The 27482-nt window shown below is 45.1% G+C and overlaps 1 protein-coding gene across 1 annotated transcript in view; it reads right to left on the bottom strand.

The window, feature by feature from the left end:
• WNK4 (WNK lysine deficient protein kinase 4) overlaps positions 1–27482 on the bottom strand; it is a 410636-nt gene that overhangs the window by 180642 nt on the left and 202512 nt on the right. The window contains exons 2-3 of the mRNA XM_078645359.1: positions 19590–19762; positions 10903–11123 (exon numbers count right to left, since the gene is read on the bottom strand). Of these exons, the coding sequence (XP_078501485.1) occupies positions 10903–11123; positions 19590–19762 (394 nt within the window). The remainder of the gene's footprint in view (positions 1–10902; positions 11124–19589; positions 19763–27482) is intronic.

The following is a 27482-nucleotide window of genomic DNA, read 5'->3' on the forward strand; positions in this document are numbered from 1 at the left end:
CCTGGGAGACCTTCCTCTGGACTGGAATTTCTTTTCTTTAGGATTGGATTGTTTGTTTCCATCCCAGTTCTTTTTTGGTGAATTATTATTATTAAAAAATATTTTTTCTGGACTTGTAGTCAGTTGCGGTTTTACTGGTATTCCACCTAGACTATCTCTGCCTAGTTCTTCATAGGATTTTTCTATGATTCTGGCAATTTCAGCTGGTTGGTCTGCTATATCTGTCTCTTTTAACCTCTGGCGGATCGCCACGTTTGCTGCTTCACCTTTTATGTTGGCTAATAATATAGCCGAGACCTGCTTGAAGTCTTTTAGTAATTTCATACCAAGAGTTAAAGCAGGTTCTGGACCGTATTCATCTTGAATTTGTTTTAGCACATCTGGTATCACCGAAATGGATGGGACACCGTGCGTTTTTGTGTAGATGGAAGCAAAGACTGTACCCCAAGTGTCACAGTCCTCAATGTGTGGTGCGATTCCCATTGGGAGACATATAGTCAGAATCCTGTGTTTTTCCAGCGGGGTGGTGTCAGGAAACACCGCCTCTATTTGGGTGATTTTCTGTGCCAACCAGAATGGTATCTGTTCCCGTTTAGCTGGAACTTTACCTAGGCAGGATTGGATGTTCTGTGGTGTAATTTTATTTGTGTTCCCCTGGTGAGGGGTCAGCTGTGGAAGTTTAATCGCTGGCTGAATTGTTGAAGTCCGCATTACATACTGGACTAATTGTCTATGAATTTTTAGTAATTGTTTTAGCTGTATTAACAGATGTCTGGATGTGGTGTGTATCCGGCTAAGACCGGCCACGTTGCTCCTGGTCTTCCTAAAGGACCGAGCCTTGTAATGTGATTATTGTGTTTTAGGGCGCCATCAAATAAGAGCAAATGCTCTTGGAATTTGAGTGGTACTTCCACCTCCTCGAAAGGAGTGTACGTTTCAGGAGGTTCCTCTACTTTGTAATAGTGGAAGTACTTTGTTACAGCATTTGCTGCTGGAAAATGTATCCATGAATAGTATACCTCTGTCTGCCGATATTCGTGTGCCTCAATTACGAATATGACTGTGCCACCTCTAGGTGTCAGTCCATTTTCTATAAGTTTTAAGGTTATAGATCTCCTTTTTATGACCGGAATGAGTGTTATATTCGGGTCTGCTGCTTGCATGGTAGCATCAGCATCTGCGAGTTCAGTAGCTAATCTAACTGCCTCTCTTTCGTCATCACTCTCTGCCATTTTACAGACAGGATGGTATTATGTCTATTTGCAGATCAGGTTTCTTTATGGAAACAGAGATTAGATGCACAATATTTTGGAACTGTGTATCCTTCAACGTTGACTATACCAAGAACCATACATAGGAGTTCCCTCCTGCGAGGTTTTGGAGGATATAACCTTTCACCCACTCCAGACGTCTTTGGAGTATTTGGGAAAAGGGGTCTGAGTGAGAAAGCACGACTGAGTTACTCTAAATGTCTTACGTTAGTTTTATCGCCCTTTCCAAACGCGTTGGGCGCCATGTAGTGTAGCTCCTATTTTCCCAATAGGCTCTGCGCATTGGAATAATACCTACAGCAGTAAAGGCCTAGGCCAGACGTTAACTAGGTCTACTACTGTCGATACTAGACTTAATTTTTGGGTTTGCCAGCTAAGCTCAGAGTTCGCTAGAAACTTTCTCGAATGTTCAAGGAAGGAATTAACTCCCCTGATTAGACAAGAAGGGATTTAGTTTCTGACAACCATAGAACATGACAACTTTGCTCTCCCCTAATCAAGAGTCAATCTCGAGAGTCGTGTGAGCACAAGGCAATTATTTTACTCAGTCAGTACGTGCATTCTTAGTCTCATCAGAATGTAGAGAAAAGGAAGAGACGGGCGTGTTCAATAAAAAGGTGTTATTTATTGATCAGTCTCTTTTCTCATACATGAGAAATGGATCGATATTATTGCAATACTTATAGTTAAGTAAAGTGCATACATTAAAAGCAATAGTATAAAATAATACTGTAAAAACATTGATATGGTTTCTGAGCCATATGATGTTTAAAATGATTAAAATATATTTACATACACATATACATTTGACTAAACGTGCTCAACTGGTGTTTCTAAATACGCCTACCCCGTGTACCTGACCTAAGTCTAATGCGTGGGCGGGAATAGAAAGTTACAGTTTAAGTTAAGTTTGTTTTTGCCAAATAACTAAAGAATTCTCTGTGAGGGGTTATTCAGTTCTGTACCTGGAAGTAAGGATGAATGAGGAATGGTATCTCTTTCTCTGCTCTCGATATTCCAGGCTGCCTGCGAGGGCTGCCCGAAAGCGCCGGTGCTGGGTCTCTCGGCTTGAGATAGCAGCGCGTCTCTCAGCGCGTCAGGAAGGCGGGGCTGCTGCCAGCGGGGTCTGCTTCTGCTCTCGGCTTCGGCAAGTATGGCTGCTCCGTCTTGTCACCACGCGTGTGTTTGCATAGGGCAATATTTATACCTTAAAGGTGCCGAGATTGACGTAAGGATGGACATAGATACGTCAATAAAGATGTCATACGACTTGCTCGTTAGCACATTCTTTACTAAAGTTCTCTGCGAAATCAAAACAATGGCCGCACGGATTATCCAGGTTGTCATAGGTTTGATTTGTTATGAGAACGTCGTATGCCTTATCAGGGGCTGGAGGAATGTCGCTTGTCTAATTAGATCTCAAGCGTTATGACCTAATCAGATAACACGTTCCTGTTCCGTAGTGTGACTGCGTCAGATAACGGTATCTGCATCATGGGGGTTTTCTTGCCTCATGGGCTGACTGTTAGTTAACTTGATAGTTAGTTTAACCAGAATAGGGTCAGGAATAGGGGGACTGATTCAGAACCTATAGAAATACACGACAAAACAACTGTAGTTGTACTCGTCTCCAAATTATACAAGCAGTGCCACCATACGGCAGGCTGTTGTAAGTGCTGTGCTCACAATGAAATGACAGTGCTGAGAACCGGAAACCACCAGCTCAAATTAAGTACTACTGTTAGGGTCAGTTCAAACTTCACAAACGTTTGAACAATACAAGAAGGATCCAAGAAAGAGGCAGGACCCATCTCCCTGCTCCCGTTCCCAGCGAAAGTCATTGAGAAGGCATAACAGCCAACTCCCCACATTCATCGAAGAACACAACATCCTCGATGCCTCCCAATCCGGCTTCAGAAAAAACCACAGTAAGGAAACCGCCCTCCTCGCAGCAACAGGCGACATCCGCACCCTACTGGATAAAGGAGAAACAGTAGCCCACATCCTCCTCAACCTCTCAGCGGCTTTCGACACAGTCTCTTACCGCACCCTAATACGCAGACTCTACGACGCAGGAATCCAGGACAAGGCCCTTGACTGGAACCGCTCCTACCTCTCTGGCAGAACACTGCAGGTCAGACTCCCCGCTTTACTCTTGGACCCTACACCTACCACCTGCGGAATCCCCCAGGGCTCCTCCCTTAGCCCGACGCTCTTCAACCTCTACATGGCTCTACTCACCCCCATCGTCAGAACCTCCGCACTCAACACTGTCATACGTAGACGACACCCACCTCATCCTCTCCCTATCCAACCAACCCAACACCGTCAGACACAACTTTAGAGAAGGCATGGAAGCCATCGCCAGATGGATGAAAAACAGCTGCCTACAACTAAACACCAAAAAAACATAAGTACTCATCATGGGCCCAAACCCCCATTCCTGGAGTGACACCTGGTGGCCCCCCGCCTTCGGAAACTCGCAAACCCCCACGGACCACGCACACAACCTGGGAATCATCCTGGACTCTGAACTTAAAATGGACCGCCAGATCAACTCCGTCTCGTCTTCCTGCTACCACACCCTCTGCCTCCTTCGTAAAACCTTCAAATGGATCCCCCTCGAAAACCAAAAGACCGGCACTCACACCCTGGTCACCAGCAGACTCGACTACGGCAACGCACTCTATGCCAGAATAAACAAAAACCTCACCCACAAGCTACAGAACATCCAGAACGTCGCTGCAAGACTGGTCCTCAACCTGCCAAAACACTGCCACATCTCCCAGCACCTACGCACACTCCACTGGCTCCCAGTCGAGGCCTTCAAGATACTCACTTATGCAAACAAGGCCCTCCACGGCACCGGACTAGCATACCTGAACAGCGGACTCAAATTCCACTCACCCCAAAGGACCCTACGATCAGCCCATCTCTCCTATGCCATGGTCCCCCGCAACCAGAAAGACCAGATCGGGAGGACGCTCCTTCTCCTTCCTTGCAGCCAAAGCATGAAACACCCTTCAGCTCCACCTCAGACAGACAACATCGCAAGAAACCTCAAAACCTGGCTCTTCAACAGACCCCCTCCTTGATGGAATGAAACCTGCATCCCCCCCAACCCCTAGAGCCTTGAGACCCTTACGGGTGAATAGTCGCGCTTTAACAAACCCCTGATTGACTGACTGATTGGGTCAAACAAAGCCGGTAGTTGAAAAGGGCAGAACCTAACCCCAATCTATGTTTGTTTTTAGCAATAGGTCTATTTGTATACGTGTTGCAACTGATGCACACTCTTAGCACTAGAAAACTCGACACTAAGATTTTGTAGGAGGGCCTTGGAGACAGAAGTAGTAGAAGAGCTGTACAAGGGCTATCATAAATAGACCTACATAGGCATGGGTGAGGTTGAGGACCATGTTCAGACAGCAGCAGCTGGCGGTCTACAAGGAAGCGACTCATGCCAGATGTAAAAGATATCTGTATGGGGTACATTTACATGAAATAAGTCTAACTAGTAATGGTTTATATGGTGGTAATCCTGCATATCTAACATGGATCTGAGCCTTCTGGACCAACGCTGGACACCCCTGATGTAAAGTCAGTAAATTAAAATGGTGTATAAAATGGAATGAACCTGTGGGCTGTTTTTAGCCAATTGAATGAATGAATGAATAAAATTAGTTTGTCAAGCGCACAGCGACCTCGAAAGGAGTCGCGAGGCTACAGGGAAGCGTAACAGACAGGAGTAGAACACATGTAGATTAAATGGATGAAGAAAATAGCCAAGTTTTTAGATGCTTCTATGAAATGAGATCAATGGTAGTCAAGTCAAGTCAAGTCATAGAATTTATATAGCGCACTGGATTATTTGTCAAATATCCACGTTTTAAGTTGCTTTCTGAATGCCAGGTGGTTCTGGGTAAGGCGAAGGTAAGCGGGGAGTGAGTTCCATGTTTTAGCAGCCAGGTATGAAAAGGATCTGCCTCCCATGGTGGTCTTGTTGATGCGAGGTACAGTGGCGAGGGCTTGGCTGGAGGATCGTAGTTGGCGGGAGGGGGTGTAGAAGGACAGTCGTGAGTTGAGGCAATCTGGTCCGATGTCGTAGAGTGATTTGTGTGCGTGGGTAAGCAGTCGGAAGGTGATCCTCTTATTGACGGGTAGCCAGTGGAGGTCTTTAAGGTGACGTGTATTTTTTTTTTTTATTATTATTTTTTGTTTTTTTTATTATTATGTATATATATATATAATATATAATACTAATGGTAGTGTAACGAAGGTGCAAAGGAAGTCCGTGCCATTGCTTTGCTTCCAGGTATGAAACTGCACTCCCTCAGTGTATGTATGTATGTATGTATGTATTGCGACTTATATAGCGCACGTATCACCCAAAGGTATCAAGGCGCTTGCTTAGGGAACCCGTCCTAGTATTCCCCTGTGAGATACCCCGGCAGGGTATCCACAAGGTGAAAGCCAGGCATCCCGCCACGAGGGGCCGTAGTGGAGATTAAGCAAGCTATTGCCCAGAGTCGCAGAGTGTGACCCCGTGAGTCGAGTAGGCACCGGAGCGAGAATTGTCGAGTCCGTGGAATAGTGCCTCGAGCCTCTAATCTATGAGGCGCTAGCAACACGCTGAGGAGCTCTGTTTGAGACTAGCATCACATGTTTTACAGATATGTTTTATTCAACGACCTTTAGATATTATATCATTAATACTTCATATTTTATCGGTAGTTGTATGTTCTGTTTTTGTTTTGCTCACCTACTTCAGTTTCATTTTCAATGCAAGTTTGTAGATATTTGTTTTCTAAAAGTTTGATGTACATGTATAGCAGCGGATTTGATTGGAATTATATTTGAAGCTAATACAATCTGTTTAAAAAATGCAACCCTTGGCTTTCGTCAATGACAAGGCTTTAGAGTTCTCCCACTGAATTATGGATAAGGATCCGGAACACGGGCACGCTCGCACACCCTAAAAACCTGGTACGCCCCGTGGGCCCCAACTTAAGGATCAGGGATCCCAGAAGATCACTGTGCATGCACAGACTGGATCACCGTGTTTCTTGAAGTTGGTCCCACCGCCGAGGAATCATCGGGGGCTGCAGAACTGCCAGTTTAAGAATATTTTTTTGCATATTGGTATTCACACCGGAGCTGGAATCCCTTTCTATGCAAGAGGTTCCAGCTCAGCATGTCATTTTGCCTCGTAACTGTGTGGCTCTGTGAAGAGGCTACTTACTCACTACTAGTTTTTAAAATCATAAACAAGCAAAATATTTAAAATAAACATGAAAGCAACGCAATGGTGGTGGAAAAATACAGCAATTAGAGCGTGTTTCCAGGTCACATGTTAAAAGAAGCGTGGCTTGACCGTCTCGCCTTTCCCAGTGTCTGGCCGTCTGCGAGCCTGGCTTCTCTCGGCTGCTGCCCACGTGTCTGGCTCGCTTAGTTACAGACTGCCAGATAATGGCTGCGCATCCTGCAGACAGGTACCAAACAACAGAGCCAGACGTGCGTAGGACGCCGTCAGCATTACTAACAGGGCAGTGATTATGCCAAGCGGATAACAATCTCATAGCAAGATTGGTTCGTGTGTGGTATTTTATACAGCGGTGATGTGTCGTCTTACAACAACTTCGTGGCGCTAGTCCACATTCAACTGCACACTGGCAGACAAGAATTCTCGACAAGGGGGGGCCACCACCTGTGTGAGAAAATCTCACGTGAACCAGTCTCTTCCATGATGGGTGCAAGGACCTCAGACGAATGGCGCCCAGCCACCTTCAGGAGTGGATTTATTCACTAATGAATTTGTTTGGTGTTAAATAGCGCCAACTAGACCGTTCCTGGATTTTAATTATTTATTTACTTTTGTATAACAGTACAATCTAAACAGTTACTAGGTTACATATTTTTTTTATTTGATACAGCACTATGCAGCTTCCCTTAGCCCCCTTCTTTTTAATATCTACTTTACTCCTCTGATATACTTGGTGGAGGAGCTGGGGGCCAAGGTGATGGCTTACGCTGACGACACCCAGCTGCTTTTTACCTGGGACAAAGACGCGGACTCTGTACTATTGGTTGAACATTGCCTATCATCTATCTTTAAATGGCTGGCGGAAGCACAGCTGAAGTGTAATGAAGAAAAGTCAGAGAGTCTGCTATTTGGTAAATTCCGCCATAACTTTAGAGAGCAGCTCTGGCCACCTGAGTTTCCACTACCTACCTCGTCGGGGAAGCCAGTTAAATATCTGGGGGTTTGGTTTAACGAATGTCTCTCCTTCTCGAATAAACACATCAAGAAGCTGGCTGGCTGTTGTTATGGTCTGCTTAAAACTCTCAGAAGATTCTTTCCTCTCTTGCCTCCAGGCGGTGAGGAAAACGGTCACCTGTGCGCTGATTCTGTCACGGCTGGACTATGCCAATGCCCTATATGCTGGTATCCCGGGCTACCTGCTGAAAAAGTTACAGGTGGTTCAAAATAGGGCAGCCAGACTCTTATTGGGCCTGTCGGCTAGAGACAGTGTCCGTCAACAGCTGCGCTCTCTCCACTGGCTCCCCATGGTGGAGTTAAATTTAAACTTTTGGATCTGGCCCTCCCACGGTTGTGGTCCTGTCTATTTGCAGAGGGATCTCTCCTTCTATGTTCCTGCGCGCTCCCTGCGTTCTTCATTCTTATGTTATGCTCAGGACCCTCGTTTTAAGCCTCAGAGGTTAGGGGGCAGCTCATTTGCAGTGAAAGTGGCGGTTGCTTGGAATGCTCTTCCTTTTGCCCTGCGCACCATCCAGGATCCAGCTGCGTTCAAGAGGAAACTGAAAACACATCTATTTACCTGAAGCCCACTGCACACACCCCGCTTGGCACTGCGCCGGGACACTCATGAGTAGCCGCGCGCGTTATAAACTCATATAACATAACATGCAGACCGTTATAAGTTTTAGTTGTTTTTACATAGTAGCATCTAGACTTTTACTAGTTTATTTTTTTTATTTGTTTTCTATGTAGCATCGTCTAAACCAGGGTTCTCCAAAGTTGGTCCTGGAGGACGGAATCCATGCCAGTTGTTTAGCATATCCCCAAACCCCATTTAGATAAATGTAGTTATCTTAAAAATCTGGCATGGACCTGGCCCTCCAGGACCGACTTTGGAGAACCCTGATCTAGACCCTTACCAGGTAATGAGTATTTGTTTGCTTTTCTAAGACACCATCTAGGGGCCTGATTAGGATGGCGGGCGGACACCCTATCGTAGAAGGGTCTGCCCGACTTGCTGTTACGATGCGACCGCCACCACAGCGGTCGCAATGCCTATATATTGCATTGTTGTGGGTGCTGCTGGCTGTAGCACCCGCAGCAATGCAAAAATGGGATACTTTACATATCCCTGCACTACAAAGCAGTAGGAGCAGGGGGGGGTGGGGGGCGGGCCCGCTACGGTCCCCCAAAGTCCATTTCCACCTGCCTGTTCATGGTGGATTAACTGCCATGAACAGGCGGGCAGAAAGGGACATCGTAATCTCTACAGCGGTGCCTGGTTGGCACAACCACCAATGTAGGGACTACAACCCCCTCCACAGCACATGCGGGCGCAAGGAACCCGTCGGATGTGTGGCGGTCAGTCTTTCCGACTGCCACACATCGGCCGGCCATTGAAATATGGCAGGCGGATGTGATGGGTCCGATGGCAGTGGGACAACCACCGATGGGCTGTTGGTGGCGGTCCCACCGCCATCCTAATCGGGCCCTAGGTTCTTTCTAGTTTTTATTAATTTGTTTTTATTTAGAACTATCCAGACCCTTAAGCCATGTCCTCTGTCTAGATCTCAGAATGACTTTCAGCAAGACTGAGCATGAACTCCTACACCATCGCCCATCAGCTGCTGCTCCTTACTTGGTTTGTTTTCTTAATGTACAGAGATTCCGAATGACTCAAACTCTGTCCCCTCGACTCAGATCTCAGTCAAGTATTGTGGAGAAGATTGCAAAGACCTTGTCTGTCGCTGCTAGTCTTGAATATATCTTAAATGTGAGGATCATGGCCGACGACAACCTACTCTGTCTCTTTGTTGCATAACAAAGCTTTTTGTGAAGTTCAGAGAAGTAAAACAGAACATGTGAAAAACATCACCAACATTTCTTCAGCTCAGTGCTCACCACGCATGGTTGATCCGCCAAACCTCCGTAGCATCAAAGTCATAAACTTAAACGACTCTCGATACCAAGATCATCTCTGAGGTCGGCATCCCGCCGCTTCCTTCCCCTAATATTACGCATAGCATTCAATTGTTCAATCCCCTCACCCTTCCCCAAGACCATGCATCAGTAGTAAGAGGCAGCACCAACTCCAGACATTACTACTCCAACCTCAGCCTGACAAAACACCACAATTCCCATCTTCAAGTACACCACCAAGCAAGATTAGTAGCTGAGAAGAAACCCTGGGTGTTAAAATCAGTAACACCGGTTAACTATCTGCTACTCCATCATCACCTTTGGTATATCCGTGACACCACCTGCACTCATCCTATAAAACCTTCTCCAAGTCCTGTACATTCATGGTAGCTTGGGAGGAGGCAGGTGTCAGCACTCCCGGGACGTCGGCTACGGAAGGAGGGATCCACGAACACCAACAACAAAGGCAATGATCTAGCACTCAGAAAACAAATGGACCTAATGTCTTCACAGTGACTCCTATGTGGAAGCCCTCTGAAGGGATTACCATTATATAACTATGAATGCGCCTCAATGTATTCATTAATTCATTTGATCAGAATATTTTTGTGCCACTAAATCTCAAAGGTTTTTACAGAGTAACAGATAAAAAATAAAACATGTTTCTCACCTTAATGTAGTCCTCCATCACTTCTACAAATAATTGCACCTCTACAATTATTGCTAGCATTACTACTGCTACTATGTGTACTGCTGCTAATAGGTCTATATACATAACCTACCTACTCCAATTAGTACCAGTACTAGTATTTGTACTACTACAAGCACCAGGATACCAACCACTACACCTAGAACTTATACTGATACTACTTTTATAACTATTTTCATCCTACTACTTGAACCCTTACTCTGGCTCTTACTACTAGACATACTGCAACAAGTACTACTGATACTATCGATAGGGACAGAATGACTGGAACTAATATTGTGACTGCTTCCATTGCTTCCATTACTATTCCTACTACACATATCAGTAAAACCTTTCCTCTCCTAGTAGTACTGCAACTACTAGTAGGAATATGTCTACCACTAGAAGTAGTGCTGAAATTAATACTAATTCATGCATTTCTAAGGGTGGTATATCTAGCGCTGCAAGAACAATTACACCTACTCATACCATTACTGATACCGCTAGTACTGGTACCAGAACTACAATAACTACAACTCCTACTCCCACCACTAATACAACTACTTTCTAACAGGTGGGCACTCCCACTTGGTCTATTTTTGATAATTGTTTCTACTGATTCTATGCAGTGTTATCTTGATGCATACGCTACTCTATGAATTTTGCTCAATTTAAATTGTAGCCGATGAGATTGAACCCAGTGCCACCCACACCCCCAGAGCAAAGCCAATAATTATACAGTAGTAGAGCTCCATAAGTGATACCTATTACACTTTTGGCGAAGGAAGCGCTCTTCAGGGTGGCCAGTCCAAGGTCCCCGATCTTCACGAAGCCGGTGGGCCCTGTGATGAAGATGTTGTCGCACTTGAGGTCCCGGTGGATGATGGGTGGACAGCGAGTGTGCAGGAAGTGCAGGCCCTTCAGGATTTGCCGGCTCCAGCGCTGCAGCACTTTCAGCTTCATCTCTTTGAACCTCTTCAGGTAGCTGTGAGCAGGTAGAGCAGAACAGAGCACTTGCATAAGAGATCTCTCCGACATCACTCTAAAGATTATGCAGACATTTCCTGAGGCCAATTTTCAAGCCATCAGGGAAAGTAATTTTTTCATGCAAGTATACCCCCAGCCTCCTCTTCCCACCTCAGGTCATTCAGTATGCTCAAGATGCACGTGAGTACCATTCTGGTGTGTTACTAACACAACAATATTCAAGTACTTCACTTCTTGACTTCACTGTTAATAACAAGCTTCAGTGCTTTGAAGTAGCATTGGACAGCAGCAGCTTAGCACAATACAACAGCGTACAATAGTTCACAAACTAAACAAGTATTGAGGGTCCAATACTGATGACCTCGCAGTCTCTATATGTTGTCTTTACCTTGTATCTCACATTGCTGCCGCTTACACCTTTACGCCTGGTGGTAGGCTTGCAGCTTAAAATGGAGGGTGCTTCTATGGGGGGAAAGCGCTTGTGATGCTCATTCTTAACCAGTGTCTGTCAATACATACCTATTTAACTGTGGTGTTTGCCAATGGGGCATGTGTTCTTATTATTCTAGTACGTAATCTCTTCTCCTATTGGTTGTGGCTTCTTAAATGGTTGGGTGTTCTAGCTATTCATTTGAGCTTTGTCACCTCGACGGCTAATTTTTAGTTGTGGGTTAGCATGCTGGGGGGCTGGTCTATTAACATGTGTGAGCACCACTAGATGTGTTGTTATGATGTGTGCATGTCAATATCATCATATCCTTAATGGGACTCTTACTGAGATTTTATTACACTGAGGTTGGGAGCAAATGTCTTCCTTCCAGGTTTGGCAAAGGAAGTCCCCACTGCAGTTCGAAAGACTGACCACGTGATGTTGCTACCCGCACTGATGCTTGCATGCACTGTGATCTTCTTACCACCACCAACCAATCACCAGACGAAATTGGCCTAGCCATGTTGACCTTGCACTGGGCATCACAACAGTATAGCGTATCATAAGCTAGAACCCATCCTTGTTTTGCATTTTCTGCAGCTTCATTCCATGGACTGCAGTTCCCGCTGTGTTCCCCTTGTAGTTATATGGGGTGGAATTTGGGCTGTGTATTAGTGTTGGTCTACAAATAGAACTCTTCCCATACTACTGGAAAACGTTTGAGAATTCCAAAGTAAGGCCATGCGTAGCATGTTTCTCATGGAGATATGTGTATTACTGTACTTTTTTATTTGTTATTTAAGATTTTTCTCCATGGAAAAACGTTTTCTGCTACATCCTCACTAAGGGGCCGATTATGATGGAGGATTTTCTGCATCCTCCGGGCCGACGGATGCCACCGCCGGCCCGGAGGATGCGGAAAATCCTCTGCAGAGCCTCAGAAGACCCACCACCACATTAGGATGGCGGTGAGTCGAGAAATCTGTCCACAGCTTTTCCGCCGCGGTCGCCTTCCGACCGCGGCGGAAAAGCTTTAACATGGCTGGCGGTGTCTATCAGACACCGCCAGCCATATTACGATTGTGTAGAAAGTTTGCTTTTCCACGGCGGCTTTTCCGCCGTGGAAAAGCATACAGACCTTCACTTCGGGGGCCGTTGCGGGCCCCCTGGGTGAAGGGGGGTGGGGGATGCACATGGGGGGTACCTATGGTACCCCCCTGCATTTGCGTGAACAAAGCAGCAGGCACCGCGCAGTGCCTGCCGCTTTGTGCATGCAAATGCACAACTTACATTTTTAACATTGCGGCGGGTGCTGCTTCAAGCAGCACCCGCCGCAATGTTAACAATACAGGATGTGACCGCCAGGGTGGCGGTCACATCCTAATTTGCACGAAGGGACCGCCGCTGCCCCTGAGGACGGTCCCTCCTACTCTATAGTGGCGGACGGACTCAGGTCCGTCCGCCATCATAATCGGCCCCTAATTACGGAGGTGTTCATTTCGCATTCTCACCCTCGAAGGGATTTACTCATGTGGGTTTTTAATTACATTGTGGAGTACACTGCACAAGAGTACATTTATTTGCAAGAACAAATTAATCTTTTGTGCAGATTTGGACTTTTAATTCAAAATATTTGCTTATGCAAGTAAGACTTAAACACACATATAGTCTTGTGACTCCAGCAAATGTAGCCATGTTACTCTGACAATAGTTTTACATGGGGTGAGCGCTTAACGGGGAAAAAAATCACACATTTAACAGATTTCCCTTATAAGCTGCTGCCAGTTTGATTAAAAACAATCATATGCTGATTGCTGTTTGAATCCTGAACAGTTCATTTCTTCTCCACTAACCTCTTCCATTTGCCTTACACTGCCCAGTTCCCTCCAAGATTTTATATACCCAGTTCTTAGCTTTTGTAAAAATTTTTGCCCTTCTTGGTGGTCCCCAACCCCTTTCCCTCTCCAATTTCCCCTAAGGCTCCAAATAACCAGTTTGTCACTTTTGTAAACATATATTGCACGTGCTGTTCACTAGTTCTATGCCGATTAGAGCTTTGCAATTACAGACAAGCATTTGCAATGCAATAGGTCTCGCATTAGGAAAGTTTGAGCTATTGGTATTGTAAATGACACATTTTTTATTCATGTTTTGTTTTTGAAAATAGCGAAATTAATATCTTTGTCATTTACAATGACAATAGTTATAACTTTTGCAAATGTGACACCTATAGCATCTGTGTTGCAATATGTGTTGTATTTACGTGACTTACATGTATTGATATTACAAATAACAATGGCTTTTAATTTTTTAAAATAATTAATACTTAAATAAAATGTATTGTAATTTATAATGGCAATAGTTGAAACTTTTGTACATAACTTTTAAGAAGATTATGTTCAGTGTATTTTATTGTGACGAAAATTCAAGAACAGAAGTGAAATATTAACATATTTTTGTTACATTTGTAATGAAGCTTGAAACATTGAGAGAACATATTTGAACCAGTTGTTGTTGAATGGTTGCACAGATTGATTCTGTGGTGGCGCTGAGTGATGTTGTGATGGCAAACGAGTGATGCTGTGGCGTTCAGTGATGCTGTGGTACCGCATAGTGATGTTGTGGTGCCCCTGAGTGATGCTGTAGTGGTGCTGAGTGATGCTGTATGCTATGCTATGTTTTGTTTTGCTATCCTATATTTTGTTTTGTTATGCTATGCTATGTTTTGCTATCCTATGTTTTGATTTGTTATGCTATGCTGCGTTTTGTTATGCTATGCTATGTTTTGGTATGCTATGCTATGTTTTGCTATGCTATGCTTTGTTATGCTATGCTATGTTTTGTTATGATATGCTATGTTTTGTTTTATTATGCTATGCTTTATTTTGCTATGCTTTGTTTTGCTATGCTATGTTTTGTTATGCTATGCTATGTTTTGTTGTGTTTCGTATGTTATGCTATGTTTTGCTATGCTATTATATGTTTTGTTTTACTATGCTATGTTTTGTTGTTTTGTTAAGCTATGCTGTTTTGTTATGTTTTGTTATGCTATGTGTTGTTTTGTTATGCTATGTTTTGTTGTATTTGTTATGCTATGCTATGTTTTGTTGTGTTTTGCTATGCCATGCTTTGTTATGGTATGCTATGTTTTGTTATGCTATGTTTTGTTGTGTTTTATTATGCTATGCTATGTTTTACTATGCTATGTTTTGTTATGCTATGTTTTGTTATGCCATGCTATGCTTTGTTATGCTATGTTTTGTTATGCTATGATATGCTAAGCTTTGTTTTGTTATGCTATGCTGTGTTTTTTTATGCTATACTATGTTTTGTTGTGTTTTGTTATGCTATGCTATGTTTTGCTATGCTTTGCTATGCTGTTTTGTTATGTATGCCATGTTTTGTTGTGTTTTGTTATGCTATGCTACGTTTTGTTGTATTTTGCTGTTTTGTTATGCTATGTTTTGTTATGCTATGCTTTGTTTTGTTATGTTATGCTATGTTTTGTTATGTTCTGCTATGTTTTGTTATGTATGCTATGTTTTGCTGTGTTTTGTTATGCTAAGCTATGCTTTGTTGTGTTTTGCTATGCTATGTTGTGTTTTGTTATGCTATGTTTTGCTATCCTATGCTTTGTTTTGTTATGCTATGCTATGTTTTGCTATCCTATGCTTTTTTTATGCTATGCTATGCTATGCTGTGTTTTGTTATGCTACGCTATGTTTTGTTATGCTATGCTGGTGAGGGTGTGTTAGGGTGAGTGAGGGTGAGTGACGGTGAGTGAGGTTGAGTGAGGTTGAGTGAGGGTGTGTGAGGTTGAGTGAGGGTGTGTGAGGTTGAGTGAGGGTGTGTGAGGGTGTGTGAGGGTGAGAGGGTGTGAGGGTGTGAGGGTGTGAGGGGGTGTGAGGGTGAGAGGGTTGTGAGGGTGAGAGGGTTGTGAGGGTGAGAGGGTTGTGAGGGTGAGGGTGTGTGAGGGTGAGGGTGAGGGTGTGAGGGTCAGTGAGGGGGTGTGAGGGTGAGGGGGTGTGAGGGTGAAGGTGTGTGAGGGTGAGTGAGGGTATGTGAGGGTGAGGGGTGTGAGGGTGTGTGAGGGTGTGTGAGGGTGAGTGAGGGTGTGAGGGTTGTGAGGGTGAGGGGGGTGAGGGTGAGGGGGGTGAGGGAGTGAGGGTGTGTGAGGGTGAGTGAGGGTGTGTGAGGGTGAGTGAGGGTGTGTGAGGGTGAGGCGGTGTGAGGGTGAGGGGGTGTGAGGGTGAGGGGTTGTGAGGATGAGAGGGTGTGTGAGGGGGTGTGTGAGGGTGAGGGTGTGAGGGTGAGGGTGTGTGTGGGTGAGGGTGTGTGAGGGTGAGGGGGTGTGAGGGTGAGGGTGTGTGAGGGTGGGTGAGGGTGGGTGAGGGTGTGTGAGGGTGAGGGTGGGTGACGGTGAGGGGGTGTGAGTTGAGGGGGTGTGAGGGTGAGGGGGTGTGAGATTGAGGGGGTGTGAGGATGAGGGGGTGTGAGGGTGAGGGTGTGTGTGAGGGTGAGGGGGTGTGGGGGTGAGAGGGGTGAGGGTGAGGGGTTGTGAGGGTGAGGGGGTGTGAGGGTGAGGGGTGTGTGAGGGTGAGTGTGTGAGGGGGTGTGAGAGTGGGTGAGAGGGGGTGTGAGGGTGAGAGGGTTAGAGGGTGTGTGAGGGTGAGAGGGTGAGAGGGTGTGAGGGGGTGTGAGGGTGAGGGTGTGAGGGAGGGTGAGGGGGTGTGAGGGAGGGTGAGGGGATGTGAGGGTGAGGGGATGTGTTGTTTTGTTATGCTATGTTTTGTTGTATTTGTTATGCTATGCTATGTTTTGTTGTGTTTTGCTATGCCATGCTTTGTTATGGTATGCTATGTTTTGTTATGCTATGCTATGTTTTGTTGTGTTTTATTATGCTATGCTATGTTTTACTATGCTATGTTTTGTTATGCTATGTTTTGTTATGCCATGCTATGCTTTGTTATGCTATGTTTTGTTATGCTATGATATGCTAAGCTTTGTTTTGTTATGCTATGCTATGCTGTGTTTTTTTATGCTATACTATGTTTTGTTGTGTTTTGTTATGCTATGCTATGTTTTGCTATGCTTTGCTATGCTGTTTTGTTATGTATGCCATGTTTTGTTGTGTTTTGTTATGCTATGCTACGTTTTGTTGTATTTTGCTGTTTTGTTATGCTATGTTTTGTTATGCTATGCTTTGTTTTGTTATGTTATGCTATGTTTTGTTATGTTCTGCTATGTTTTGTTATGTTCTGCTATGTTTTGTTTTGTTATGCTTTGCTATGTTTTGTTATAATATGCTATGTTTTGTTTTGCTATGCTTTATGTTATGCTATGCTTTGTTTTGTTATGCTATGCTATGTTTTGCTGTGTTTTGTTATGCTAAGCTATGCTTTGTTGTGTTTTGCTATGCTATGTTGTGTTTTGTTATGCTATGTTTTGCTATCCTATGCTTTGTTTTGTTATGCTATGCTATGTTTTGCTATCCTATGCTTTTTTTATGCTATGCTATGCTATGCTGTGTTTTGTTATGCTACGCTATGTTTTGTTATGCTATGCTGGTGAGGGTGTGTTAGGGTGAGTGAGGGTGAGTGACGGTGAGTGAGGTTGAGTGAGGGTGTGTGAGGTTGAGTGAGGGTGTGTGAGGGTGTGTGAGGGTGTGTGAGAGGGTGAGGGTGAGAGGGTGTGAGGGTGTGAGGGGGTGTGAGGGTGTGAGGGGGTGTGAGGGTGAGAGGGTTGTGAGGGTGAGGGTGTGTGAGGGTGAGGGTGAGGGTGTGAGGGTCAGTGAGGGGGTGTGAGGGTGAGGGGGTGTGAGGGTGAAGGTGTGTGAGGGTGAGTGAGGGTATGTGAGGGTGAGGGGTGTGAGGGTGTGTGAGGGAGAGGGGGTGAAGGTGTGTGAGGGTGAGGGTGTGTGAGGGGGTGTGAGGGTGAGTGAGGGTGTGAGGGTTGTGAGGGTGAGGGGGGTGAGGGTGTGAGGGTGAGGGAGTGAGGGTGTGTGAGGGTGAGTGAGGGTGTGTGAGGGTGAGTGAGGGTGTGTGAGGGTGAGGCGGTGTGAGGGTGAGGGGGTGTGAGGGTGAGGGGTTGTGAGGATGAGAGGGTGTGTGAGGGGGTGTGTGAGGGTGAGGGTGTGAGGGTGTGTGTGGGTGAGGGTGTGAGGGGGTGTGAGGGTGAGGGGGTGTGAGGGTGAGAGGGTGTGTGAGGGTGGGTGAGGGTGTGTGAGGGTGAGGGTGGGTGACGGTGAGGGGGTGTGAGTTGAGGGGGTGTGAGGGTGAGGGGGTGTGAGATTGAGGGGGTGTGAGGATGAGGGGGTGTGAGGGTGAGGGTGTGTGTGAGGGTGAGGGGGTGTGGGGGTGAGAGGGGTGAGGGTGAGGGGTTGTGAGGGTGAGGGGGTGTGAGGGTGAGGGGTGTGTGAGGGTGAGTGTGTGAGGGGGTGTGAGAGTGGGTGAGAGGGGGTGTGAGGGTGAGAGGGTTAGAGGGTGTGTGAGGGTGAGAGGGTGTGAGGGGGTGTGAGGGTGAGGGTGTGAGGGAGGGTGAGGGGGTGTGAGGGAGGGTGAGGGGATGTGAGGGTGAGGGGATGTGAGGGTGAAGGTGTGTGAGGGTGTGTGAGGGTGAGGATGTGTGAGGGTGAGGGTTTGTGAGGGTGAGGGTGTGTGAGGGTGAGGGTGTGTGAGGGTGAGGGTGAGTGAGGCTGAGGGTGTGAGTGAGGGTGTGTGAGGGTGAGGGTGTGTGAGGGTGCGGGTGGGTGAGGGTGTGTGAGGGTGAGTGAGTGAGGGTGAGGGTGTGTGAGGGTAGGTGAGGGTGTGAGGGTGAGGGTGTGAGGGTGAGGGGATGTGAGGGTGAGGGGATGTGAGGGTGAGGGGATGTGAGGGTGAAGGTGTGTGAGGGTGGGTGAGGGTGTGTGAGGGTGAGGGTGTGTGAGGGTGAGGGTGTGAGGGTGAGTGAGGGTGAGAGGGTGATGAGGGTGTGAGTGAGGGTGTGTGAGGGGGTGAGGGGGCTGAGGGTGAGGGTGTGTGAGGGTGCAGGTGTGTGAGGATGAGGGTGTGTGAGGGTGGGGGTGGGGGTGTGAGGGTGAGTGAGGGTGTGTGAGGGTGAGGGTGTGAGGGTGAGTGAGGGTGTGTGAGGGTAGGTGAGGGTGTGAGGGTGAGGGGGTGTGAGGGTGAGGTTGTGAGGGAGGGGGAGGGGATGTGAGGGTGAGGGGATGTGAGGGTGAAGGGATGTGAGGGTGAGGTTGTGAGGGAGGGTGAGGGGAGGGTGAAGGGATGTGAGGGTGTGAGGGTGTGTGAGGGTGAGTGAGGGTGTGTGATGGGTGAGGGTGTGAGGGGTGTGAGGGGTGTGAGGGTGTGTGAGGGTGGGTGAGGGTGGGTGAGGGTGTGAGGGTGAGGGGGTGAGTGAGGGTGTGTGAGGGTGGGTGAGGGAGAGTGAGGGTGTGTGAGGGTGAGAGGGTGTGAGGGTGTGTGAGGGTGAGGAGGTGTGAGGGTCCGAAGTAAATGGTGGCATTGCAGACATTATAAGACAGAGAGAAACACAAATGTTAAGATAACAGTGCTCGAAGGGGTTGTGAGAAGGTAGAAATGGGATTAAAGGAGAAAGGATGAAAAGTTAAGTAGGAAAGAGGGCAGAAAGGAGATACAAATGAGTGGTGTGTGTGGCGGAAACAGGGAAAAGCAGAAAAGAATGAAGATGGATCCGAGAGGGTGCAAGTAGGGTCACATGCGGGAGAAGGAAGACTCGTTAGGAAAGTGTGATGAAGCTCTCAGCATTGCTGTGGCAGGGGCGGGGGAGCGCATTCCTTTGAAGTCTGATGCAGGAGCGGGGGAGCGGATCCCTTTGAAGTCTGATGCCGAGGCTTGTGGTGTTTTGTGCACGTGCCTGGCTCACATGAACTGTACCTAATCCGCAGCAGTTTGAGTAGACTTTTGAAAGCCTCACTATAATCTCGACATAAACAAGCATTGCTAAAGCAATCCTGTAGGTCGAGACCTAAAAATGTGGTTAAGAGCCCACTGATTAAACCAAGACAGTACTTACGTTTTCAGGGTGCCAGAGGTCATCAGCTCTGTGACCAGCACAATGCAGATCTGCCCCTTCACATTGGACTTCCAGGAGTCATAGAAGCGCACAATGTTGGGGTGCTGTAAGCCCTTTAACATCTCCACCTCCTCGCTGAAGCGTTGGCGCTCGGCCTTGGTCAGCTTCCGGGTCTGTGGGCCAAGTAAGAGGACAGCAGTGAGGTTCAGTCTACAGGGTCTAGTGGCCTCAGAAAGAATTGGCTAAGAGTGACAATTCACTGAACAGAATATCAATCTCTTTTTTCGCTGTCTTTTGACTTACATATCCTCAGCGGCACACAACACTGCCTCATCATATCTCAAGGTAGCGCCTAGAGACCATCATATACTCTATTAATATAAATACATAAGCACATACTTTATGGCCTGGGAAGAAGATACTCAAAATATGGGGTAGGGATAGTCCCAACTTTTCTGATAATTGGAATTTGAATTTCGAAGTGTTTAGAACTAATTACTTTCTGAACCAATTCTATCCACTCTTCTTCAGAGTGTATAAGTAATCTTGTTGGCCTTCCATGGGTCTCCACCTCAAGTTCCCAGGCATATATTACTGTAAATGGTGGAAGCGATAGAGTGGCCACAGTTAAGACTGGACTGTACAACTGTCTCCGTGGAGGAATTGGTTCAATTTCTAAAAGTTTGCTACTTTCCAGACTTCACAAAACGAGACTTGTAGGAAACAAGATGGCTGCCATTTAATGTACCCATGAATCTAGTTCACCATTTCGAATGATCAACAGACATTCAGTACTTTCATTGGAGGAAGTAGGCAGTAGAATGTTGATATAAAGTGCCAGCATGCACTGTACATGAGGAGATGGCGGGAAGGGGGAATTCAGAAATCCTGGGAGAATATTACACTTAATGTAAAGGGCTAGACAGGCCTTGATTCAAGCCTCTTTGAGGCATGCAATATCTAAATCGTTCAGCAAAACATACAAGAAGATGGGCGGAATGTTGCACAATGGCGAAACATTCACCCCCAGTCACAGATCTGGGTTTAATCCATCATTATTTTGCTCACCAAGCCACCCCAGTTAAGACATGGCCATATGCAAATCAGTCTTGACCCTGTGCCTCATGGGAACAGTACAGCCCGAACTGCCAAGCCATGTCTTCCCTGGACCGGAATCAAGCATCCTAGGACCGGTTTCTAGCTATCAGCCTACTTCAGCCAGGATAGCTTGACTCCAGTGGCTTAGTGAGCACGGGACCCACGTCTGGGCATACCCTTCCCACATAGGGTGAACAGCAAAACACACAAGATGATGGACGGAGTGTTGCACAATGGCAAAACATTCGGCACAGGGTCAAGGTTGATTTGCATATGGCCATGTCTGAACTGGGGTGGTGTGGAGTGCAAAAAAACGATGGATTTAGGCCCAGATCTCTGTACTGGGGTGAATGTATGACATTGTTCTGCATTCTGTCCATCAACTGTTATTTTTGTATCTAAATCGTTCACCATTGAACGGCTGTGTGTGCTTCATCTGACTGCACAGAATCACACAGCATATGCATCACTTAGCTGCCTTTGCACTAACTGGATTACAGTCCCAAATAAATCTAATTGACCTTACAATCCTCCTTAATGCGGGATGAACAGCTTGGTGGCTTTGGGAAGGAGGTGCGGCCTGTGCCAGTCATTCATACTGACGAATACAGCAGCCTTGTTGAGCACTACACAGAGATCAGGCGCTAGAGCAGAGATAGAGCTTTTCCATTATTTCATTTACACCTCAAAATGTCTGATTTCAAGAACACAATCCATACCTGTTTTGTGTTCATGAAGAAGCCATAATTTTGCATGTATTTCAAATAGCCAATCAAGGAATGCATATTTAAAGGGGGCATGGTCCTTGTAACCAGGGCCAGCTTTAGCACTGGTGGCGCCCGGTGCGACAAGCACTTTTGGCGCCCCTACGTCCAATGACCGCCTCCTCGGATTCTCTCCCTACCACCTGCAAAACTGCCCCTCATCTCTCCTATGAGAAGATATTGCTAAACACAGCTCCCCCCTGAGGTCAGGGCGCTCCCCTCAACAGGACAGCACCCAGTGCAGCCGCACCAGTCGCACTGCCCTAAAGCCGGCCCTGCTTGTAACGCATTCTAAGACCACTCCAGACATACGGGCAATTAGCTTCCACATTTCTCCACAGCACTTATCAAAATAAGCAAACCATGTCACTGCCAGGTCAGCAACTAAGATCTGTATCTTTTTTTCTGGTTTTTCAGCCCAACCTCCTTCTTGCTCACCGTTCTGGAGTCATTTTTATATGGTTCCCTACAGTGACCTAACCATCTGCTGTGCCAAGAATCAAGCCTACTGACATGTTAGCACTATGCAAGTATTCATACTCACCGACTCAAAATAGATGTTGCACTGAGGCCTTCAGGATACTGAAGTACGATACTAGTATCCCGATAGTCTACTCAGTTGCAGGTTTCCTATTTTCAATGTGCTGTACCCGCAGGACATACACAAAAAAGCATCATGAAAGGAGCTAAAGGGTTTTCTTGGTGGATATGTAATAACTTCACTAATTAACTAATACTCGGGAAAATATCTACCGTGGCTATCCCTGACAGTTTTAAAATCAGGCCTTGTTTTTATTAGAACAAATTAAGCTTGCTTGTTGGCCCCCCAGTTATACTATAGAGAATTGGCGGTTGGCCCCCCAGTTATACTATAGAGAATTGGCAATCTACTAGTTTACCACCCTAACCAATTCAAATATTCTCTGTAAAAGCAGCCTGTAGCATAGGGAGGCTCCAGTCCTAGGTTTTATCGCTGCAGAATGGTAGAATATAGGTCATGCTTTTTAGTTATTTTGTTAGGTAAATGTTTTTAGGTAAATTATTTATTTATTGCACTTTCCGAGTATGGAGCATTATAGCCTGCCATGATCTACCCTCTGTGAGTTTTGCTCCTTATATTCTTCCACGGTTAAATTAGTTTGATGTGTAGGCTTTTTAAAATGTCGTATAGAGCTCATTCACCATTATATATGTGTCAATTGCGTTTATTATTGTCCTTTCTATTTTTTTAAATCTAAATGTAATTGACTTATGTTATAATGTTAAATGTATCCGTTTGCACTGTGAATGTACTTTTGAGGTCATGTTGACCGAAATAAAGTTTTTTTTAAATGAAATGAAATGATAGTTTTTTTATATATCTGTTTATTGTTTTCATATAACATTGCAACTGAACGGTTCCATAATACACAGAAATATAGGACAATACCACATATGCTGTGCGGTAAGCCAATATAGCAAATCGAAGTCATAATACCATAGTATCCTGTACACGTGCTGTAGCAGATAAGCTGCTAAGTGCAAACAAGCCCCTTATAAGGAAAGAGAAGAGAAGGGGGTCTCAAGAAGGGACACAATCTTAACAAGGAATATACCCAGCAGGACTTTCATATAAAAACGTTGCTGACCTGTAAACAATCAGTTTGCCCATGCTTGCCTATCTGTGTGACAATCCAGAGCACATCAGTGACGTCAATTATGAATACACTCTTTAAGCCATTGCATCATTAACAGAAGTGTCTTTCCTCAGTATTCCCTGAAAAGTCCCCCGATGACTTTGGGCTTATCTGTAAAAGGATGTCATTTACAAATGCATCAATGAAATTGATACACTTGACAGCATATTTAAACCAGTCTTCTGTTTTTGGCCTATGGGCCTTAGTCCACTGCATTCTACTCTATAGTTAGCCAGAACCACATTTGGTGCAACATTAACATAATCCAGTATCATAACCAATGGTATTCACTGCAGAAGGGATGTGATATCTTGAAGAATACCTTCAACCTCCCCCATAACCTAATCACAGGGGAGCATCTCCGGGCCATGTGTAGGAAATCAGCAGAGTCTTCGGATTGCCTGGGATATATGAATTGAAATTAAATTAAAGTTGCCTTAATAGAGCACATTAAACCCTCAAGTATCTAAGCGCTAGACCGAAGAGGCACAGCCCAGCAACAGCAACAGTGCATGAAGGAATAAGATGAAACTAGGTAGGTTTGAAAGATTTTTTGAACAAGGCAAATGAGTCGAGCTTAGCGATGTGAGCAGGCAGTGTTCCATAACCTGGCACCAGCCACGGAGATAGAACGGTAGCCCCATCGAACTTTGCGAAACCTGGGGATGGTCAGTTTCCTACTTGAGAAGGATCTGAGAGTCCTGCCTGGAACACACCAGTTAAAAAGAGCAGAAAGATATTTAGACCCAGCATGATGAAGAGCTATGAAGACCAGGCAAATTGCCTTAATGGCGATGCTCTTCCTAATAGGAAGAGAGTGCAGTGTACAAATGCCTTCTATAACTGACATCTTTTTAGGGATGTTAAGAATGAGATGGTATGCAATGGTCATCCATCTGAAGGAAGACAGGAGTGAAATACAGTGTATGCAAGAAAATGAAAGTGATTAGGAGGGGGATGGGGAGAGGAGTTGCCCTAACGGCTAGGGTGATCAACCTCAAATCTGGGGAACGGGTTCTAGTCTCAGCAAGGACGCACAACATCCTGTGATTCTGGTCAAATCACTTAATCTCTCGTGCCTAACAAAAAAAAAATGCATGTGTCCTCATTTTACGTAACTGGTGCTCGTGCAAAGCCCTGATGCAGGATACCCTCGGGTCAAATTCGTGCTATATAAAACTGTAAAAAAAATTACAATAAAAAAAAGCTTGTGACGATAGTCAACGAACACCAGCTTGGTTTGCTTGTAGCAGTAGCACCATGAGCATGATGCATCCCCTTCCCAAGGTTGGCCTTAACAATGCTTTAGGCTGGTTTAGAGGGGGGCAGTTGTCTATAGCCTGGCGATCCGGCCAGTGTGTTCGCTAGTGTAAACATTTGCATCAGTGGATAGAATCCTCCTTTCTCCTAACAGGCCACTTTCAAACAGCCATGGCCGCTTGTCGCATTCGAAAGTATGTGAATACGTCTAATGCACTAGTTGCTCCAGCTTCACAAAACTGCTGGATGGTAAGAAATCAACCATCGGGAAACAGCTGCCTCATCGTATGTAATTGTAGCCAATCTGAGGTAGCCTTAACTAGTTTATCCATTGTCGAGGGTAAGGCACCCCGCGATTGGCATTTCTGGGGAATATACTCAGATAGTTGATTTAAATGTGCAAGTTAACACTCAGCCAAATGACTAATTTACCACTCACTCAAACTTTTCCACCTAGAGGACCTTGTTAGTTTCCATTATACATGAACATTTCCATTGAATTACACTGAAACCACGGGTTGCTTGTTTACCTTTGGTGCCAAGGAACCATTTGTGCTGTAAGCAGTGCTTAATAAAAGTCCCTTTATTCACTCATCTATAAAGAACATTGCCCATAAGCATGTACCAATTAGTAATTCAGACTTTGTTATTGTAAGTTTTGTAATAAAACTTGTTAAATGCTGCAAATAACAACTGATCTAACAGTTAATGCGTGCTGTGTCTTCAGGCGTTGTTTTTATTTGTTTGAAAGAAAAAAGAACATTTAACTTCTATCCTGAGCCAAGGAAATGTCCACACTTTATGTAGATACCAGAAAGATTAACTGTTTTGTAATACCTAAATGCTCAGTAGTTTTAGCTAAAGACACAGAAAGAACTTTAGTGGGGCTTGTTGACAAGGACGTTTCCCCTAGATTTGCATGCCTTTCTTCCAATGTCTCACACACAATCCGACTAGAGAAATACAAGATATTCTGATTCAAATATTGAAGAAAGCAGTAGAAAATGGTACCATTAAAGAGAAGACCAAACAATACCTCACGCAAACAGATCCACGGAGTCCGTCATTTTATATGACGCCGAAAATCCATAAAAACTTATACCAACCTCCGTGTAGACCCATTGTGTCTACTGTTAAAAGCATACATGAACCAGTGGGGAAATTCCTCGATAAATACCTCCAAACATTTGCAGTGGAAGCTCACTCATACATCAAGGATACTACAGACTTTTTAAAAAAATTGGCGGACACTAAAATCAGTAAAGAACAACTAATCTACATGGTCACCATAGACGTCCAAGCACTGTATACGTCGATACCCCACTTATCAGGCATTGAGGCAGTAGAAAAAGTGCTACTATACAGCAACTATGAAGACACCATGAGAGTTTTTTTGATGGAGCTTCTAGAGTTTACCCTCATGCACAATTACTTTAAGCATGGTGAACTATGGTATATCCAAAAGAGTGGTACAGCCATAGGAAATTCGGCAGCGCCGACGTATGCCAATATTTTTATGAGGATTTTTGAAGAGACGAATATTTTGAGTCAAAACATCTGGAAACAGCACATTAAACTCTATGTTCGTTTTATTGACGATATTTTTATTGTTTGGGAAGGTACCAAAGAAACTTTGTCATCAGAGATCTCCAAATTGAATCTTATAGATGAACGTATCAAGTTTACTTGGGATATCCAAGATGAAACTATCAATTTTCTAGATGTGAAGGTCACCCGAGGAGAATCCAGCTTTGACACTACTCTATATAGGAAAAACACAGATCGTAACAACCTATTGAGCTTTGATAGCTTTCATCCTCCAGCGCTCAAAAGACATTTGCCATTTTCTCAGCTTATGAGGGTGAAAAGAGTCGTCTCGGACCAACAAAAAGCAGCAATTCAGATGACAGAAATGTCTACACGTTTTGAGAAAAGAGGTTATCCCCAAACTGTCCTAAAAGATGCTACAGACAGAGTAAAGGAAATAACAAGAGAATCTTTGTTGAGTAGTAAACCCAGTGCTAAGGAGCAGCGGATAACATGTGTAAGTAAATTCTCTAAGCCAGTAAAGCCTTCAAAAACATTATCAAGAAGCACTGGTCCAACTTGCGGATTGAACCAGATTTTAAGGGAGCTTTTGAACTAGATCCATTGTTTGCTCATACACGCTCAAAAAATATTGGTCAACTGTTAAAAACTCGAACTAAAGCGAACCCATACATGATTTGGAAAGGAACTCTACCATGTTTGAACTGTACCAATTGTGGGAACATTAAGAAGGGCAATAAGCTATCACCCCCAGAACACAAAGAAAATACCAATCTACAGGTGAATGGCACATGCGATTCGATGAATTTGATTTACATCCTAAGTTGCCCTTGTAAATTGCACTACGTTGGCCACACAGAGCGCAAACTTAAAACTCGTTTGAATGAGCATAAGAGCAACATCCGCACTAAACAGCTCAAATCTACGGTTGCCGCACACTTCATTGAAGCTGGACATCAAATTAGTGATTTGAAAGCATGCATTTTGGAAAATGTGGAGAAACACGAAGGTATTAACAACAAAGTCCAGCTGCTGAAAAGAGAAAATCACTGGATATACCGTCTTAGGACTCTGAAACCGTTTGGTCTCAACGAAAGGGTGGAGTTTCAGTGTTATCTGTAAATGATATGACTGTTTGATATATATAATTTTTGCATGATGTGCTTTGATTTAATGTTTGAATACATATACCAGAATGCATTGCGCAGCGGACATCTCAACCTTGTTCTCTGTCCCGCACCTACACGTTATAGAACACAGCCTTAGGTGATGCATATGCCTACTAGTACCAAGATTCATAGCGCGAGGCTAGGATCCTAACTCCTCCCCCAAAATTTCTTAACCGTCCTCGCCACTTCGCGTAGGAAGAACCGGAGTTAGCAAACCTTTGGGAGCGGCATTCCGACTCATTGTGGTAAGCGCGATCACATCTATCAGCCTTAGAAGCGATAGTAAAGGGCAGCAATCCTATTTCATATCTAGTTAAGCTCGTGAGCAGATAGTGCGGTCACCGCCGTGACTGTTACAGAATTACCCTTTATCACGTA

This window comes from Lissotriton helveticus, chromosome 5_1, assembly GCF_964261635.1.
Source record: "Lissotriton helveticus chromosome 5_1, aLisHel1.1, whole genome shotgun sequence".
NCBI classification, from domain to species: domain Eukaryota; kingdom Metazoa; phylum Chordata; class Amphibia; order Caudata; family Salamandridae; genus Lissotriton; species Lissotriton helveticus.